The following is a 21,201-nucleotide window of genomic DNA, read 5'->3' as shown; positions in this document are numbered from 1 at the left end:
AATAGAGCAGTGACCCTAGAGTCAGGAGGAGCTAAGTTCAAATTCAGCCTCAGACACTTGATACTTATTAGCTGTGTGACCTGGGCCAGTCACTTAACCTTAATGCCTTACAAATAAAAAAAGAAATAAAAGGAAAAAAAAGAATTATATTGGAACTCCTAGTAATAACAATAAAAGACAAAGAAATTGAAAGAATCAGAATATGGAATGAGGAGATAAAAGTATCTCTTCTGCAGTCAATATGATTATCCTCTTGGAAAATCCCCAAAGTTCAACTAAAAACACAGATGAAACGACAATTTTAGCAAAGTAGCAGGATAAAAAGTAAGTTCATATAAATCATCAGCATTCCTATACATCATAAACAAAATTCTGCAATGATGGGAAAGAAAATTGCCCCATATAAAATCACTCTAGACTTTATAAAACACTTGGGGGATATGGGCTAACATAACCCAGGACCCATATGAACAAAATAATCAAAACAATTTTATTCAAATAAAATCAGATTTAAATAATTGGATAGATATTCTTATGGCAAATACCAAGTCAATGTAATAAAAATGACATTTTCCTTCAAACAAATTTGTGCCCTTTCAATCAAATTGCCCTTTCAATGCCCTCTCAATCAAATTGCCAAAAAAGTATTTTATTGACTAAGAAAAAAACATTAAAATTCAATTGGAGGAATTAGAGCCAAAATGGTTCTACTGAGATTTTTTCCTCAGATGGATTTCCCATCAATCAAGCCTAAATGGATTCTGGTGTGATAGAATCCACAGGAGACCAGAGTGGAGTATTTTCCAGCAAGGTCTGTCTCAGGTGGAGCTAAAGTATACCTGGGGCAGGGAACTGAGACCCAGAGCTTGGAAGCAGGATGTGACAGAGACCAGCTAGATGTCCTCAGCTACTGAAGAGATCTTCAATGGAGCCCTGGAGACTGGGCTTAGCAGGCCTCTGGCATATAGCGAGCCAGGCTCTCCAGCATGGGGATCCCAGAGCCTCTTTCAACCAGTCCAACTAGGTGGTTGACCTAGACAGAGAGTAAGACCCTAGTATTCCCAGCCAGGAAGGCCTCAGCCCAAGTGAATAAGCCACTACAGTTCAAAGTGAACAGACTGGATGGTCCAGTCCATTGAGTAAGCCTCTAGGGTTCTCAAAGGGGACTCCACCACTAACATAAGAAACTTGGGATAGTTTACTCAGAATGAGCAAAAAAAAAAAAAATAAATAAAAAATCAGAAAATCTGAAACTAGAGAAAGTTACTTTAGAGATAAGGCTAGACAAAATCCTATCTCAGAAGAAGATGGTGGTAAAAGCACTTTCCTTATACAGATTCAAAAGACATGTAAAAAGGTAAAGAGAGGAAAAGAAAAAGAAAAATCCCTGTTATTCAATAAGAAAACATGGAAGGAAGATATCTATAACTTTTGAGAACTAACTATTAAAGGGAGTATACTTAGACTGAAGGTATGGCTAAGTTGATATTAATGGGATGATTTAAAATTCATTTTGAAATATATGTCGGAATAATATGGGAAATGAGAAAAAAGGGAAGATTTAACAGAACCATTAAAAGGCAATAGATATCAAAACAAGAAGTTAAAAAATGTAACTAGGTAGACAATTTATAGTAGCAAATAATCATAATAACCTTTTTTCTTTCTTTTTTTTTTTAAGGCTTTTTGTAAGGCAAACGGGGTTAAGTGGCTTGCCCAAGGCCACACAGCTAGGTAATTATTAAGTGTCTGAGACCGGATTTGAACCCAGGTACTCCCGACTCCAGGGCAGGTGCTTTATCTACTACACCACATAGCCGCCCCACATAATAACCTTTTGACAAGAGTAAAAACTTTAGATTTTGGGGATAAGAATTCATTATTTGAGCAAATTTGTTAGAAAAGTAATATGGGGGGCAGCTAGGTGGCGCAGTGGATAAAGCACCAGCCCTGGAGTCGGGAGTACCTGAGTTCAAATCCGGCCTCAGACATTTAATAATTCTGTAGCTGTGTGGCCTTGGGCAAGTCACTTAACTTCGTTTGCCTTGTAAAAACCTAAAAAAAAAAGTAGTATGGGAGAAAGTGGACATGGATCAGTATTTTATTTCATTTACCAAGATGATACATGACCCAGATATGAAGGGAGATTCACAAGAAAATGAGAACTTAGAACATACCAGAATTAAGGACAGGTGAACAATTTATGAATCAACAAGGGATAGAGAGCAAAGTGGGTTGTAAAATGGATAAATTAGATAACATTAAATTTTTAAATATTCTAAAGAATAAAGCACTGTGTGACCTGAGACTGGAGCAGCATCAGGACAATTTCTGCTCTGAGGATATAGCACTGCAGAGGGCAAGAGCTAGAGACACTTCTAGGCTCTACCTATGAAAGGTTGTCCTGGAGTTTCAGGTGTGAGTTTGGCCAAAAGAGCAAAGAGGAGGAGGGAGAAGTTGTTTGGTTTTTTTAGGGTTTTTTTTTTGTTTTCTTTTTTTTTTTGCAAGGCAAACGGGGTTAAGTGGCTTGCCCAAGGCCACACAGCTAGGTCATTACTAAGTGTCTGAGGCCAGATTTGAACTCAGGTACTCTTGACTCCAGGGCTGGTGCTCTATCCACTGTGCCACCTAGCTGCCCCCATGGTCCATTTTTTTGACTGAACTCAGCAGGGAGAAGGATGCTAAACGAGTCAGAGGGCATTCTCTTCCATTACTAGGCAGGAGAGCAGCCTGTGAGGTTTTATAAAGGATAAGGTCTCACAAGAGTTACAAAGAACCTGGCCCTAACTCAGGATAGAGGAAGGGAGGCAGGCTGGCAGTAGGGAATGCCAGGCTTGGAAATGAAGATGGTTTGAACAGGTGATGGTTTTCTCACTCCTCCAATTCTTTTCTTCTTTCTCTTCCTCTGCCTACATTCTTATAGATGGACTCAGTGAGCAAAGGGGGTTTGGAATCCCAGATGGGGTGAGAACACTTAGAGCCTCAAAGGTTCCTGACTCAGAGCTCTCCCTCCAACTGCTCTTTGAATTTCCCTTTCCCCAGACAATCCAAACATTATACTGCTTGAACAAGCAGGGAGGGAAGCTGGGGAGGCTGAGGGCAGGGAGACAAAACCTAGTCTGGGATTCAACTCTGAGGGCTCATAAAGAAGTTGAGATAGGGAAGCAGAAGGCCTGGGAAGGGGAACAGTAGTGGGGTCAGGGAGACAAGACATTGTAATAGACTCATGGCAGGGAAGTCAAAGACATTGAACTTGGAGGACTCCAGATGGACACTGAGTCTGGGCAAGTAGGATGATTGTGTCTTAAAGTCTAACTAGGGGTAGGGCAGAATTGCTGGGACAATCTGGTAGAGCTTGGCCTGGAACTGGAGAGGAGGAGTCACATGTCTGGGATAAGAGAGGGAGGCAGACAAAGAGCCACCAATTAAGATAAAAGGAGGCTAGGAAGGAACTTTGGTAACTGTGTGTAAGGTGGGGAGCTTGAGGCAGGAAGGTAAGATTGTTGGATCAGTCAAAGAACTAAGATCTGAAGGCAAGAAGTGGAGACATGGAGACAGAGAACCAAGGACCTGATCAGAAGGCTGAAATCCTACCGACAAAGTGTGAACTAATGGGCCCAATGAACCAGAAAATCTGGTGTGTTATTAGAAGAATGGAAAAGAATTGGGGGTGGGAAGTTTTCTTGTAGCCAGGCTTTGGAGTGAAGGCTTTCCCAGGGCAAATCAGGCAGTCTCTCTTCTTGAGAATGAGATCCAAAGGCAAGGGCAGCCAGCAGAAGTCAGACAATGGGGGGACTTTTTCCTCAGACCTACCTGGGAATTACATGCACAGGCTTCCATGAGGCAGAGTGTTCTCAGCAGCAGCAGAAGGAAGGAGACAGATTTGAGCTCCAGGGAAGGCAAAGCAATCTTTTCTCAGACTTCCTCTAACCAGTTCACTCTAGGAGTCTCTTTCTAATTCCAAGAGCAGCACTCAGTGGAGCTTGTGAGAAGCCCCAGGATACTCCAATCACTCCCATGCTCAGGACACAGGACCCAGACTGCTTTTCTTCCCTAAACCCTGCCCTCCATCAGGTGAAATGCTTTCCTCTATTGTAATGGTTTCTTCTTCTGCCCTAAACTCCTCCCACCATTGTCCCACCTATCAGCCTTTACGCTGTAAACATAAATCCAGTGATTATTTTATGTAAGATAATTCAGTAATGGCACAGTCTACAGTGGATAGAGCACCCTTGGAGTCCAGAGGACAGGAGTTTGAATGCAGCCTTAGACTCTTGACTCTTATTATCTGTGTGATCTTGGGCAAGTCACTTAATACTGATTGTCTCACATCCAGGGCCATCTCCAGTCATCCTGATTCATATCTGGCCACTGGATCCAGATGACTCTGGAGGAGAAAGTGGGACTAGTGACTTAGCACAGCCCACCTCACTGCAAGTCCAATTTAGATGCTTGTCATGGCACCACCTCTTTGAAGTCATGGTCTTCTTTGAAAATGAAAGACAAACATTTATTCAATTTGGCAATGGTAATTTTCTTTTCTTTTTTCTTTTTTGTAAGGCAAATGGGGTTAAGTGGCTTGCCCAAGGCCACACAGCTAGGTAATTATTAAGTGTCTGAGACCAGATTTGAACCCAGGTACTCCTGACTCCAGGGCCGGTGCTTTATTCACCACGTCACCTAGCTGCCCCTCAATTTGGCATTGGTAATTTTCAATCTACAACATTATTTATGTTATTATGCTTCTAATTTTTCTCAGATTGGAATGTTTAAGAAATCGTTTTAGAAAAAAAGCTGGAATTTGAAAACTGATTTCTGGATGGTGATGTGATTCTGTCTTTAGAAATTAATTCCTTTTTTGATTTGGATGATATGAAACTAAGAACTGAACTGTAAGAAAGGTTAGTTAAGGTTTAGAAACTGTTACATATTTAATTGGGAATATTGTACTTTAAATACACAAAAAGAATAACTTACTCGTTCAGAAAAGAATAAAAGAACCTTGTAAATTCTTTTCTATTTAGTGCTTTGGGAACTTACCAAATAAATTCCTTGGGACCTTCTCTTTAGGCATGGTCATCAATCTATCAGCCCTAGGGAAGAAATGCCCAAAGAAGGTTGGAAATTATTTAGTAAAATATGGCCTTGCCAAAGAAACCAGGATCAGACCTCTTATACTTAGGCCTAGCTCCCAAATACACTTGGGAGACACTTTTATATTTAAAAAATAATAATAAATCAAATAGGCCAATTAGTTAAAAGGAAATAATACAACATTACAGAATCTCATCTTTAATTGGACGAAAGATTAGGGACTTTCTGAGTTAAAGGGAAAGAGCAAATTTCTACAATTACCTGAATTCATGAAAGGAGGTGGCCCAGTCCCCAAAGTTTCTATTAACAACAAAAGGAAAATGAAAACAACTGATTGATCAGTTGTTTTTTTTTATTTAGTTATTTTTCAGTTACGTCTGACTCTTCATGACTACTTTTGACATTTTTCTTGGTAAAGATCCTAGAATAAGTTGCCATTTTCTTTTCCAGCTCATTTTATAGATGAGAAACTGAAGCAAATATGTTTAAGTAACTTTCCCAGAGTCACACACTAGCAAATGACTGAGGCTGGATTTGAACTCAGACCTTTCTGAGTCCAAGTTTAGCACTCTACTAAATCACCAAGCTGTTCCCAAATTATGAGTACAGGTCCAGTTTTCAGAAAAGACATAAGAATTGCTTGAATTGTACAATTGTGACAAAATTTGCATCAGTCTTTGGATATGCTAGGTCTCTGGTCAACACAACTAGTGCCCCTTTTAGGGTGTCTAAGTAGAGGAAACATGTAGCAGAGAAAATGAAAAATGTTATAGATAACTTATTGCTCTCAAAAATGTTTGGTGTTGACCATGTTAAATAATCAACCTATTTCTTTACACTGAAATCCCAGACAAGTCAATGAACTTTATGAATGAAGTACTTTACCTCTGGCAAGGATGTGGAAAATCCCTGCCTCCAAGACAGGCCCCTATCAAAAGGATTACTTCTTGAGATACAGCCTCTTCTCTAAATGTCCTTCATTATTTCTTATTTGCCCTTTGAGCCACACTCTTCATCTATATATCATTCTCATTACCTCATCACTCTCTCAGAGTTACTGCCCCCATCAAGGCATCCTAATCACTTCATCTTCCTGCTTTATAATTCCATCCTTTCTTCAATTGAGATAGGATATTCTTTTGGGAGACCAGTTTGCTCTTGGGGAGTGTGACTGACATAATAAACTTCAATGCCCTTATACCTCTCTTTAAGTTGCGTATTTCTGCTAAATACTGCTAACTATCTTTTCTTTCTTGCTGCTCCCCTGGGAGAGTTAGGTGGGTTAGCCCATTGCCCTTATTCTCCCTCTTAGCTTCTGCTCTTGAACCTGAAACTAAACACCTTCTAAAATTTTTTTACTTTATCAAAAAGAGTTAGAGAGTGTCCCGTTTCCTAGCTAGGTGGAACTAAGTTCAAACAATACAATAAGATTTTCTCCCGATTCCCACAACTGAATAAAGTTTTCTCCCAGGACAAAAATTAACTAGACTCACAAAAAATTAGACTAGATTCACAAGTGAAAAGTCAGGGAAGTAAGCTAGTTCCAGAACTGAAGTACAAGAAAGAGGCAATATGGTTTACTCACTTCTCACAATTATTCACTTGTTATCTTCTCAATTCCTCAGTTGGGAAATGAAGATCAAGATGATGAGGACAATGAACTTTAGTGAAGTAACTTGCTGAAAAGGTTAATAAATTTCAGTGAATTATCTTGCTCCCCTTTCAAAGACTTAATAAATCTCTACTCTGCCAGTCATAAGACAAGAACTTATCAAAAAAACAATAAATTCTTCTAGCCTGAAAGGATCAAATCAGTGAACTACTACTGTACCTACTCCCATCCAGACAAGTCCCTATCAACAAAACAATAAATACCTGCCTTACTTGAAAGGATTAAGGCTTTCATTTAAGGCACCTAATCCCAGCCCATTTTCTATTTTACAGATTTCACTTAAAGACATTGACCCCTAAACTGACTATGCTTCACCTGCTCCTTAATCCCAACTTGGCACTAACCTAAAATTCCTCTTTACCTTTTTCCCAGCATGTGCCTATATAACCTTGGTCTTATCCCCTCTGGATGCTGAATTAACCCAGTTGCCTAACAGAAGCTGCTGTTATCAGTCTGGTTGCAATGCCCTTGCAACTATCCTTAATTTTTGTCTTAAATTGCTACATTCTTAAGAAATCTAGTCCATATTATCACTCAATTTCCATGCTATTTTTTTTTATCCACAGTAATGCATAAACAAACTTTTTTATCCCTAATTTATTTAGTCTTTTAAGTGAATTCATTCATCTTTCAGTCAGCAATATTTTTGGTGCCCAATGTGGGGCAGGTAATGACTCTGATTCCAGAAGACTTTCTTCTCAGGCAAATCATTTCTTTTTTGTTTTGTTTGTAAAATATCCTCTATCCAGATTTATATCCTTTTCACTTCACTTTGAAAGCTAGTCCTCTTTCTCCAGGATGCCAGTGGAGGAGATCTGTGTCATGTAGTGAGTCTGTGTGTTACAGGGATCCCAGACAGCTTTCTCTCTCAAAACCCTGTTTGGCTGGTATTTCTATAGCTTGTGGGATCCCCTGAATTGAAAGCATTAGCTTTCTCTCCCTCCTTGGGATGCTGGAGAGGTGAGATTAGTGGTTCATGCTGAGCCTGCCCTTGTACAATGTAAGAGTCTCTGCCATTTATGTCTATATGTTTCCAGAACTTGCATTACTAAGGCTTACAACATTGTGACACCCCTTCAGGTTGTTTCTTATGCAATGGGAAAAGGGTTGGTCTTCAAGACCTCAAAAAGAAAAGTCTTGTAAAATTTTGTAACACTTTTTGTCCCCAGTATACTCTTTATAGTATCAGGAAAAATGACCTGTTAATGTAATTTTAATGTATAGTTCTAGCTTCTTTCTAGATCTGTTCTGCCACAGGACAGGCAAGTAGACAGAACTCTATCTCTAAGCCTTCCAGACCCTTGCCCAGAATCAGGATTTGTGGCAGAACTGCAAAGTACTCACTCTCTTCATTGCTAGCAGGACCCTAGTCCCTGTTCCTCCAACATTAAACTGGAAGTTTCAGCACCCTTGTGCTCTGCTCTGGAGCCAAGCAATCTGTATCAGGATGCTCAGTATTTTTTGATAAAAATCCTCCACACTTTATTCTCTCCCAAACTAGGACTAAGACTCCTCTCTCCCCCACTTCTGTAAGCCCACACTCCAAAACCCATTAGAATTCCATCCCATCTCTTAAAATTTACCTTCTCCAGTATGTCTCACCCCTAAGATCCAACTTCCTTTCCCATTGCTTGACCTTTCATAAGTCAAAGACATACTTAGCTTATATTAAGAAAACCCCCATTAAGTTTACTAAAGGGTTTAAAAAACAAGACCTACAATATGAGCTTTCCTGAGAAGATAGAGAAACAGAGAATTTGGAATCTGACTCAGAAGTTTGGAAATACTCTGGTCAAGTCAAAGGTTAGATTCCGTCCTGGTGCAGTGACTGTCCCCTCAGCCAACCCCCAGTGGAGCTATTATGATGAAAGGGATAAAAGAGAAGGGAACCAAATGATAACTTGCCTATTAGAAGGCATGAGATGGGGAATTAAAAAGCAGATGAAATAGTAAAAGTTTGGAGAGACCATAGAGGGTTCCAAGGAGAAACCTGTCTTTTTTTCAAAAGAAATACACTAACCTAACTCTCTCCACTGAGGGAGCTGTCATCCTTGGCATGTCTTTTATTAACCAATCCACCCTGGATATCCAGTGGAAGTTTAAGAAGCTAGATTTGGGACAGTTAGACACCATTGGTTCAGCTGTTAGAAAAAGCTTTGGCAGAAGAAAAAGTCCATAGTGCCAAAAAGAAGACTCAACTCCCAGCAGCTGTCACTAAAAGACATACAGCCTATCTTCTAGCCACTGTACTTTGGCTAAGGTCCCTAATCAAGGGGACCTTGTTTCTGATGCAGTGGATAATGGGTCATTGGCCACATGAGTGCCCTTCTAGGAATCCTCTTAGAAAGAAGCCCCTGAAGCAAAGGACATTCTGAAATAGGATAACCATTGGTCCCCGAGTGTCTTTCCAGGAATCTTCTGAGAAGGGAACCTCCAGAATCATGCCCAATCTACAGACAGACAAGACATCAAAGAGGCAATTGTCCCCAGTGGAGGTGTTTGTGGCCTTGCAATCACCTCCTGCTCTATTTACATTAACAATATCCAACAGATCAAGCTCTGAATTGAACATATCATAAATAAAACTATCTAGATGCAAGAATTCCATAGAGGTCTTCCTCAAAATCTTTCTCTGGGTGGGACTCATGGTTTTTCTTTTTAGGGACTCCTATACTCATTCCACTCCTAACCATTCTTCTCTTGATCATTTTTGGCTTCTGTTTGCTTAACCTTCTTGTACAATTTGTAACCTCCAAGTAAGAAGCAGTGCATCTCCAACTAGTAGTCCCAGCTAGATAACAACCTCTATCTTATCCTGGGAGCAAACATCTCTTGAAATCTGCAATAGAAAGTTCCAAAAGTATCTCAATCTCCCTCAAATGAAATATGCTAGGCAGGGACAGCTCTATGTCCCTTCTCAACAGGCAGCAGCTTCAAAAGATGACACATTCTTGACTATTCCTCCAATGAATTGGGTTCCTATTTCTTGTGTGGGGTGGGGAATGATGAAGTCAGTGAATGTCAGTGTAGTGCCCTTCAAGATAAATGGTCAAAATATATGAACAGGCAGTTTTCAGAAAAAGTAATCAAAGTATCTATAATCATGTGGAAAAATCTCTAAATCAGTAAGGATCTGAGAAATGCAAATTAAAACAACTCTGAACTAAAACCACATCCTTATCAGATTGGCTAATATAACAGAAAAGGAAAATAGCAAATATTGGTGGAGATGTGAGACAATTAAAATATGAATATACTGTTAGTGAAGATATAGTGATTCAATCCTTATAAAGAACAATTTGAAAGTTATGCCCAAAAGGCTACAAAATCATTCATACCCTTTGATCAAGCAATATTATTTCTGGTCTGTATCCCAAAGAGATTTTTAAAAAAGAAAATATTTATGTGTACAAAAATATTCATAGCAGTTCTTTTAGTGGTGGCAAAGAATTGCAAATTTAGGGGATGTTCATCAACTGAGAAAGGCTAAACAACTTGTATAAGATTGTGATGAAGTACTATTTTGCTATAATAAAGGAAGAAGGGGTAGATTTCAGAAAAACAGAACTGATGCAAAGTGAAGTGAACAGAACCAGGAGAACATCGTGTCCAGAAAAAACAATATTGTATGAAGATCAGTTATGAATGAGAGTTCTTATCAAAATAATGATCTAAGACAATTTTGAAGGGCTTCTACAGAAAAGTGATATCAATCTCTGGAATGGAGTCTGCATACATTTTTCATTATTTTTTTCTTGTTTTTTTTTTTTAATTATTTGTTTAAGGCAATGGGGCTAAGTGACAACCCAAGGTCACACAGCTAGGCAATTAAGTGTCTAAGGCTGGATTTGAACTCGGGTCCTCCCAATTCTAGGGCTGGTGCTATATTCACTATACCACCTAGCTGCCCCCTTCTCTGGATTTTCTTTCACAACATGGTCTCTGTGAAAATGTGTTTTGCAAAACTACATATGCATAACATGTCAAAATGCTTGTCTTCTCAATGAGATACGGAGGGGAGAAAGAGAAAGAGTTTTGAACTAAAAATTTGAAAAAAAAAAGTATTTAAAATGTTGTTACATGTAACTGGTAACATATATTATTAATATCATATTGATGCTATTTAGAAAATAAAGTTAAAAATGCAAAAATAAGCCATCTTTACAAGTAATTGGAAAAGTGATATTAAAGCTTTTTTTAGGTTTTTTGCAAGGCAAATGGGGTTAAGTGGCTTGCCCAAGGCCACACAGCTAGGTATTTATTAAGTGTCTGAAACCAGATTCGAACCCAGGTACTCCTGACTCCAGGGTCGGTGCTTTATCCACTGCGCCACCTAGTCGCCCCTAAAGCTTTTTTCAAAGAAAACAAATCAATAAACTGAGCTAGACTGAAAGATTAATAAAAAGAGATATATATATTTATGTTTATGTTTTCTGATCAATCATGTTCAACTTTCTGTGACCCCATTTGTGGTTTTTCTTGGCAAAGAAACTGGAGTGTTTTTGTCATTTCTTACTTCTACTCATTTTACAGATGAAGAAACTAAGGCAAATAGGGTGAAGTAACTTACCCAGAGTCACTGAGGTCAGAATTAAATTCAGAAAGATTAGGCTTCTGGACTTCAAATATGGTACTCTATCTAATATGACAAATGCACAAAATTTTTTTATACACACCTACAGATATTTCTGTGTGTAAGCATATATATATATATTTGAATGTCCAGTTTATTGATTTTCTATGATATTCTCTCTCTCTTTTGTTGAAAAAACATTTCAAGGATATATTTTCCTCTAAGAATTGCTTTAGCAATATCTTTAAAAGATTGATATATTATCTTATTTATATAATATACAGGGGAAATTGAGGGTAAGAGGGATATATTGGGAAATGGCATTCATTTGATTAATATGAAGCAAGCTTCCCAGCTGAAAGAGTTAGAAGGAAGGGGATACTTTGAAAGTTTGAGGTATGAAAAGTTTTGGAAAATTCACTGAGGCGAGTGATTTTCAAAATCAACTGAGGTATGTATTAAAGGACATAGAAAACAATCAAAATTGTTTTGCTACAGTGAAGGCCCAATTGAGATTCACAATGTAAAATTGAAGTGAACCCAATCATCATGGCTTCATAATTTTTTCTAGTTTTTTCAGCAATAAGTGAATTAGAGTGAAGACAGTAGATGAGATGATGATTTATATGTATATGAGTATGTATTTTTTTGATCAATTATGTTCAACACTCTGTGACCTGATTTAGGGTTTTCTTGGCAAAAACTACTGGAGTGGTTTGACATTTTCTGCTACATCTCATTTTACAATTGAGGAAACTGAGGCAATTAGGATTAAGTGACTTGCCTTGGGTCATATAGACAGTAAGTGTCTAAGGTCCAAACTGGTGCATATCAGGGCAATATTGCATAATGGACTCAAAAGAACAGGGCAAAGGAAAAATTGATCTATGATGATGTCAATATACTTCATGTACAGGTAATGACCTTGGAAATAAAGGAGAATGGAAGGGTTTTAGGTCATGGTAATGATGAAAAAGAGGCTATAGAGTTGCAAAGCAGAAGGAGAAGAATCACAATAAAATTATATATAAAAGTATATGAATATAGAAATAGGACATTTTTGAGTGATAGGAAGGTGAGTGGTGGAACCCTCTCCATGTGTAGGTGAGATGAGATGAAGTAAATAGGTCACCAGAAATGTTTGAGTGTATATCAAAATATTTGGAGAAAAGCAGGAGTTGGATAGAAAAGAGACTATGAGTCAGGGCCTGAACTCATTGAGGGAAGGAATGTGTCCTAGAAATCCTGAGAAAACACATAAGAACCTTGAATGTAAGTAAATGCAGACTGGTGACCTTTCAAAGGACCTTTCAATCTCTCCAAAGGAAGAGTTTGCTGAGTAATGGAAGGAGAGCGAGACTCTGGAATTGACCATGGAGAAACAAGGAACCTTCCAACTCCAACAATAGATATTTGGACAGCAAGGGTAGTCACAGCTAGAACAACAGGTTTGGAAGTCAGAGATTGCAATGGAGACTTATTCATAAGTCCAGAACAGAGACCAGGAGAATAGTGACCATACTTCTAACTAGATCATACCACAATGGTAACATCAAAAACTTGCAGACCTCCCAAAATTAGCTTTGAAAATAGCAGCACATAAAAATCTGAAACTTAGGACATTGCCTCCTCACCCAAAAGTGAGTAGAGTCCAACTTTAACATAAAGTTTAAAATAAAAAAAAACTAGTCTAAAAATGAGAAAAAAAGAAAGTAATCATAAAAAATGATTGGAGTGGTCAGGGAAGATGAAAAATATAAATTTAAAATAAGACAATATAAAAAAGCTACCAACTTAAGCCTCAAAGACTAATCATACACAGCTCCAACAAGAACTCTTAGAGGAGTTAAAGAAATAGATACTAGTGACAGAGGAAAAAACTGGGGAAAAATGAGAATTATGGAAGAAAATAATGAAAAGAGAATTGACAGGTTGGTAAAAGAGGAACAAAAAATACCAAGGGAAATATCACCTTAAAAAAGGAGAATTGACCAAATAGAAGCTAATGACTCCAGAAGACATCAAGAAATAACAGAATAAAGTAAAAGAATGAAACTGACCTGGATAATAGATCAAAGGGAGATAATTTAAGAATTAGTAGACTATCTGAAAGTCATAACCAAAGAAAGAAACTATCATATTTCACAAAATTATCAAGAAAAACTGCCCAGATATCTTAGATCCAAAGGGTAAAAAAAAATAGATATTAAAAAACTTTATCAATCACCTGCTGAAAGAGATTACAAAGTGAAAACTCCCATGAAAATTATTGTCAAATTCAGAGCTCCCAGGTCAAAGAGAACATATTTCAAACAGCAAGAAAAAACAAATTCAGATGTCATGGATCCACAGTCAGAATCAGTTAAGATTTACCCACTTACACATTAAAGGAGCAGAGGGGCTTGTGATATGATATTCCAGAGGAAAAATCGGCTAGGAAAACAACCTAGAATAACTTATGCAGCAAAACTTATATAATTCCCAAGGGAGAAGTTGACATAAAAACTAGTTGATTTTCAAGCATTCCTTATGAAAAAAAATCAGAACCAAATAGACATTTTGACAGTGAAACATGACTCAAGAAATGCATAAAAATACAGGTATGAAAGAACATTCAACCAGGTTAATCAATCAAGAGTGACTGAACTAAGTTAAAAATTGAAGTAATGAGGAAATGGGATGCAAGAAGAGGAGGTGAAAGGGAAAAAGAGAAAGGAGAAATATTTTCCTATAAAATATGCATAAAAGGAAGAACTGTTTCAATTAAGTTGGAAACGAAGGCAGGCTTGGCAGGCACACACTAAGAGCAAAGTTGTAATGATCTCAACTGGGAAAGACTTGGCCCCACTGATCAATACCATAATCCAAGACAATTCCAAAGGACTCATCGTGAAAAAAATGTTATTCACCTATGTAGTGAGGAATCTGAGTGAAAACAAATAAAATTTTCTCACTTTAATTTTCTTGCTTTTTTAAAAACATGGCTACTATGGAAATATATTTTGAATAACTTCACATGTATAATTTATATCATGTTGCTTTCCTTCTAGATGGGCAGAGAATGGGTGAAAAAGAGAGAAAGGATTTGGAATTCAAAATTAAAAAGGAAAGAATATAAAAACAATAAATTATAATGTCAAAAAATGCAGGAAGATAAATGCATTGGCAATCACTGCTCAATAACAAATAATAAAAGCGTTAGATCAGAGATACCTGGGAAGATTTGTAGGAAATAAGAGCAAGTTAAGTGAATAAGTCAGGAAAAACATTTATATAGTATCAACATTGGAAAGTAAAAATAACTCTGAAAGTCATAAAACCTGTAGGACTTGGTAGCAGCCAAGTGTGGTTGTAGAGGATGATATTAAGCTTTGGGAAAGTAATCTATTTTGGACTGGATCATGGTTGCATTCATGGCAATAACTCCATTAAGATATTTATGTTATTTTGAAAAGTTCCACACATTATTCTTTATTGTTTGCTTTAAATTTTTCAAATTTACACACCTCTCAGACTGGCCAATATGACCAGAAAGGATAATGATCATTGTTGGAAGGGTTGTGCAAAATGTGGGACTCTATTACATTGTTGGTGGAGCTGTGAACTTATCCAACCTTTCTGGAGAGAAATTTGGAACTACACCCAAAGGGCAACAAAGATGTGCATACCCTTTGACCCAGCAACACCACTACTGGGTCTATACCCTGAAGAGATGAGGAAAAAGGGTAAAAACATCACTTGTACAAAAATATCCATAGCAGCCATGTTTGTGGTGGCAAAGAATTGGAAATCAAGTAAATGTCCTTCAACTGGGGAATGGCTTAGCAAAGTGTGGTCTGTGTATGTCATGGAACACTATCGTTCTATTAGAAATCAGGAGGGATGGGAATTCAGGGAAGCCTGGAGGGATTTGAATGAACTGATGCTGAGTGAGATGAGCAGAGCCAGAAGAACATTGTACACCCTAACAGCAACATGGGGTTGATGATCAACCTTGATGGACTTGCTCATTCCACCAGTGCAACAATCAGGGACAATTTGGGGTATCTGTGATGGAGAATACCATCTGTATCCAGGGAAAGAATTGTGGAGTTTGAACAAAGACCAAAGACTATTCCCTTTAATTTAGGGAGAAAAAACCCTGATATCTTATTGTCTGATCTTGTTATCTCTTATACTTGATGTTTCTTCCCTAAGGATATGATTTCTCTCTCATCACATTCAATTTGGATCAATGTATACCATGGAAACAATGTAGAGACTGACAAATTGCCTTCTGTGTGGGGGGTGGGGGGAGGGAAATAAGCTTAGGGGAAAAATTGTAAAACTGAAAATAAATAAAATCTTTAATAAAAAAGAAAAACATTTCAAATTTAGCATCAACAATTCATCAGTCTTTAGTAGCCATCAGGCATTCACTGTAGAAATTTTAAAAAAGCTTTTTCATGGTTCTCCCTGTATATACCTAAATAATTTTTTCTTAGAGAAATATTTGATACTATCCCTAGCAAAGTCTTATTTTTTTCTTTGAGAATTCAGGTTGAATAATGTTCTTTTATTTGCTGTAGCCTAAAGAACGTGCTACAGTGATTGATCTTTGAAATTTAAGCCCAAGTAGATTTGAAGAAAAATAATCATCTCTATGATCTCAATAAGCTATAGTACTATTTTTCCATTTAATAGTGGGAGGGAGAGAGGAAATATATCATAAGCTCTTTTTCAGTAGGTGAGTCATCTCATTAAGGTGCCCTTCCTTTCCCTCTCCAGCAAATAAAAGACACTCTCAAAACTGCTCACCCAAATCTGCACTTTCCACACCAATGCTCAGCATTCCTTTTAATGAAAAAAAGCATTATTAGGGAAAAGATAAATGACAGTAGTATTCACATCAGAATATAGTTTGAGGGTGAAACACAGATGTGATGGAGAATGTAGTACAATGATCTAGACCTGAAAACATATGGGGTTTTATTCCCAGCTCTTTCATTAATTATATCTGAGACTTTGGCTAAGCTGTTTCATCACCTGATCATCAAGAATTTTCTCTGAATAATAGAGAAGTAGATCTGTACAATCTCTAGGATCCTTTCATATGACAGAAGTCAGGTAACATTGATATATTTATGATACAATAAAGGGGGGCAGCTGGGTGACTCATCGGATGATGCAGTTATCCTGGGGTCAGAAGACCCAAGGTCAAATTCTAACTCAGATAGTTATAAGCTGTATGACTCTGGGCAAGTCATGTCATCCTGCTTGCTTCAGTTTCCATATCTACAAAATGAAGGGGAGAAGAAAATTGCCAGGCATTCCAGTATCTTTAGTAAGAAAACTCTAAATGAGATCACAAAGAGTTGGACATGAATGAAACAACAACTAAAATATGAAAAGGGGGGCAGGGGGGATGATGTGTGTGGTGGAAGCATGGTGCTCATCTCCCATGTATAGGTTTTCAAAATCCCCAATGATAGCATGGATATAATAATTTCTAGGCAAGATACAATTTTTTTTTAGGTTTTTGCAAGGCAAATGGGGTTAAGTGGCTTGCCCAAGACCACACAGCTAGATCATTACTGTGTCTGAGACTGGATTTGAACCCAGGTACTAGTGACTCCAGGGCCGGTGCTTTATCCACTACACCACCTAGCCACCCCCAAGATACCATTTCTAGCCATGCAGGACAGCACATTCTCTCAAATTTATAGTGTCTGAGAATTACTTAGATGACTGAGAAATCAGGGGACATAACTAAGGTCAAATAGCTACTATGGGACAGAAGTAACTTTTTCAACTTGGATCTCTTGATTCCAAGACCCATTCTCCATCCATTGCACCACATTGCCTTTCAGGGGTCTGATGAACTGTCAGTGTCATTGTTACCTACCTGTGGACACTTGTAGAGTTCAAGGAGGGTGCTTATCTGGACAGACCGAGCTGAAATGGCTCCTCTAATGTCAGTCACATGTCTAATGTCCTTCCTCCTGCCACTGTAGTTAGGGATGAGCTGGCCCTGCCCAGACAGCCACTGCAGGGAGCTCTCCAAGGTCCTGTCATCACTGTGATAGGTGCTGTACAGGTGGAATGGCTTGGCATGGCTTGGCAACAGGTTAGGGCTCTTGTTGATTTCTTCTACAGCAAACATGTTGGCCAGGGCTGGTTGATATTTTTATATAGCCACCTAAAGGGGACAGTCAGAAACCATTAACAAAGCCTGCAAAAGGAATTCATTTAAAGGAGGATAGTCTAGTCACTTGAAGGTCAAATCTGAGGACTCTACTTCATTCTAAGTGTATTTAAAACAGCCTTCCTAACCCTTCCTGTGATAAGTGTTGAGAACTATTTGTTTTACATTCACTCATTCATATTCATTCATTCAAACAAGAATGCCTGCCCTTTCAGAATTACAGAATTTAGGATTTTGAAAGTAGCCAAAAATCATCTGATTCAATTCATCCTCCAAAAGAATTTTCACTATAGCATTACTTATAAGGAATACAATTGCTTCCCAAAAGATAAAAGAAGTCTTGGGAAGTTTAAAATAAACAAACAAAATACTCAGTCATCCTATAAGAGCAAGACCAGGAGTGACTGACAAGAATCATATTTGCTTCTGGGGTCTATCTGAATACAAACCCACTCACAATTCCCCCTGCCTTCACCAAATATGAACCTTGGTTCACAACCCAGCTATGAGTTCCCATAGTCCCAGCCCCCAAAGATAGATGCTACGTTTCCCCTGAAATTAACCCTTTAACTCTATCCTTATTCACACTGATGATAAAGTTTGTCCTCCATTCTCAAAGAAGACAATGACATCAGGGAGGTGATGCCATGACAAATATGTGAAGTGTATTTGAGTGAGAAGGGATTGTGCTAAGTCACCAGCCTCACTTTCTCCTCTGTAGTCAACTGGGTCCAGTAGCCAAATATGAATCAGGGTGACTGGAAATGGTCCTGGATGTGAGGCAATCAGCATTAAATAACTTGCCCAAGGTCACACAGCTGCTAAGTGTCAAGTGTCTGAGGTTGGATTTGACTCCTGTTCTCCTTACTCCAGGACTGGTGCTCTATTCACTCCATGTCCTGGTTGCTATTCAAACACCTAACACCATACGGGACAAGAGAAGAATGAAATGTGTCCAACCTCCCTGCCCACCTTATACATTTTTGAACCTCTCCCTGAGCCCACAAAACCTTCCTTCCTATAGTTTTTCTATTTCTGTTTCCTTTTGGTTCTGTCCAATGCTGTATTGCCTAATAGGAATTCCAGGCTTTATACAGTTATTTTCTTGGAAACATGTGTGACGAGCAATTTGGTATCTGCTCCCCTTTCCCAAATTTCTGACTTGGGAAAAATTGAGAACAAAGGATGAACTGGGAATATGATGTCTCAAAGTCATTGTCCCCCACCTTTGCCATGTCATCAAGACTATTTCTAGACTTCTAATCCAAATGGCTTCTCTTCAGCAAATTAAGGGGGAGAAAAGGGATATGGTTGCTTTCCTGCTTGGAATTATGAATATTCTTGGTCCTGTGTTAGATCAGCACCAAAAAAGAGCATGTGACCATAAGTAATCCAACATTCACTGTCCCCAGAAAGCCTAGGATATAATCAAGGGAAGCATGATAGTCCCACAAAGGTGCCATACAAAGCAGTGGTAAAGGTTTGGCCAGTGACTGGCACAGAGAGAGTTAGGAGTGCTGAACATGGGCAGGCATCTTCCTAATGGAGCAAGACTTCAGGAAGTGCATCATGGCTCAGGAGGGATGCAGATTTTCACGGATGGGGATGAGAATCTCCAGAGAGAGAAATCAATGGATAAAGACACAGAAATATTCTTTAAAGCTAAGAAACAAGGGGGCAGCTAGGCGGTGCGGTGGATAGAGCACCAGTCCTGGAGTCAGGAGGACCTAAGTTCAAATCTGACCTCAGATACTTAATAATTACCTGGCTGTGTGGCCTTGGGCAAGTCACTTAACCCTACTGCCTTACCAAAAAAAAAAAAAGCTATGAAATACTACCGATTTGAACCCAAAGAATGTGCTAGCAGTTGTTCCTAAGTGTCTTTAGCTAAAGATCAAGAACAATATTAAACCTTTATCAGATTACATATTCTCTCAGAGAGGAAAGAGAACAAAGAGGAAGGCATAGGATATGGAATTTAAAACTCTAAAAATTGTCTAAAATTTGTTTCAACTTGTAATTGGGAAAAATAAAAAGATGTGAAAAAAAATCATAAAAGAAAGACCTAAGGCAGAAGGACATCAGCAAGATCAGGAACACAATTTCTCTTCTGAGGACAAAAGTACAAAGGACAAGTTAACTAGATCAGTCAGTACACGGAGAGCCTGGCTAAAGAAACAAAGAGGAGAGAGGAAGAAGGGGTTTCTCTGTTGTGTGTGTGTGTGTGTGTGTGTGTGTGTGTGTGTGTGTGTGTGTCTGTTTCTGCTGTGCTCACCTCATGCCTATGTGTGGCCAGTTTCAAGACAATCCCCTATGTCTGAGGAAATGGATTTAATTTCTCATGCTGTTCTACTCTGTAGACCTCACTCCCCTGGGATGGGGGGCTGAGGCTCCCAGGGGCCATTCCCTCTGTATCCAGGATCCCTGTGTAGGTGGCAAAGTAACCAAGGTGACTTCATTTTGTCAAGTTCCTCCATCTTGTTCCTGGAACAGCCTGGAACCAACTGCAAAATCCCTGCCTTCTTCATCTCAGAAAGACCCCATCTTTCCCACCCCCAATCTGAGTCCCAGGCTGGCTGCCTTGTGCTTATGCTCCGGGTGATTGCTATGCATGAACCTTTACAATAAAGCTGTTTCCAGATTTGGTGCTGATTTGCACCAGGCCCTGCTTGGGCCACACTTTGGGCCTCTGTGGCCTAAACTCAACAGGGAGAAAGATCCAGATGTAGAGGGCTTTCCCTTCCCTTCCTGGCCAGGAGGCCGGTCTGGGCTTTATACGGGCTAGGAGCCTGCAGAGGGACGAGGGCCTGACTTGCCCGGGGCTCGGCCTGCAACCCCCCGAGGGAGGCAGCAGGGATGCGCAGGTGCCAAAGGGAGCCTCCTGGCCTCCCTCTCTTCACCCTTTCCCCCCTCCTCTGCCCGCCCTCCAACAGAGACGGAAAAGGCAGGAAGGGTTGGGGGGCCGGATGGGGGAGCCCAGGCCCAGACCTGCTGGCTCCTGTGCCCACCCCGCACGTCCTCAGTGAACACCCAGCTTCTCCGGACTGCTCGCTCCGGGCCCGAAGGGGGCTGGGATGGGGCCGCCTGGGGCCGGGAGGCCAAAGCCGTCTGAGGCCTGTGCCGCGAGCGGAGGCGCCGGCGGGGCCGCGAGGCCGGGAAGTCGGGGCAGCGGACGGACGCTCGGTCCGGGGCTCGGCCGCGCAGGGGAGGCCGTCTGGGCCTTGCCGGCTTTGCCTGGGAGCCTGGGGGGCCTGGGGTCTCGGGGGGCGCGGCCCAAGAGCCGCGAGGTAAGAGTGGGGCCAGGGCAGGGCTTGGGGGCCCGTGGGCCGAGTCTGAAGGCCGGGAACGGGGCCAAGGGGACGCGTGGGGAGACTGAGGCAGGCCGCCTGGAAGGGGCGGGGCAGGAGCCGAGGGGCGGCACAGCCCCAAGGCCAAGGGCGGGCGGGGGCCGAGGGGGGCGGGGCGCGCACTGACCTGGCTTCCAGAACGCTCGGCGCCCCGAGAAGAGGGGCGAGACCGCGGGCCCCGGCAGCCCGGCCCGGGGGCCTCCCTGGCCCGGCGGCGCCGCCCTGAGCAGACCCGGGGGCCGCGGCTCCTCCGCCCGGGCCCGGCCCCGCCGGCCCCGCAGCCTCTCCGGGGCTCCTCCGCCGCCAGGAGTCCTTCTTCCGGCCCAAACCC

General features: G+C 40.3%; 1 protein-coding gene across 3 annotated transcripts in view; it reads right to left on the bottom strand.

The window, feature by feature from the left end:
• Positions 1–21,201, bottom strand: part of LOC141497107 (uncharacterized) — a 46,851-nt gene that overhangs the window by 14,027 nt on the left and 11,623 nt on the right. For 2 of the 3 annotated variants that reach the window (XM_074199704.1, XM_074199706.1), the window contains exons 1-2: positions 20,998–21,102; positions 17,224–17,517 (exon numbers count right to left, since the gene is read on the bottom strand). In XM_074199704.1, the coding sequence (XP_074055805.1) occupies positions 17,224–17,481 (258 nt within the window). In that variant the 5' untranslated portion in view covers positions 17,482–17,517; positions 20,998–21,102. Of the gene's footprint in view, positions 1–17,223; positions 17,518–20,997; positions 21,103–21,201 lie in introns of those variants that run through there. The other variant, XM_074199705.1, reaches the window with a different exon arrangement.

Source organism: Macrotis lagotis, chromosome X, assembly GCF_037893015.1.
Source record: "Macrotis lagotis isolate mMagLag1 chromosome X, bilby.v1.9.chrom.fasta, whole genome shotgun sequence".
NCBI classification, from domain to species: domain Eukaryota; kingdom Metazoa; phylum Chordata; class Mammalia; order Peramelemorphia; family Peramelidae; genus Macrotis; species Macrotis lagotis.
The sequence above is the reverse complement of the archived record's forward strand: the minus strand, read 5'-3'. Positions and strand labels throughout refer to the sequence as shown.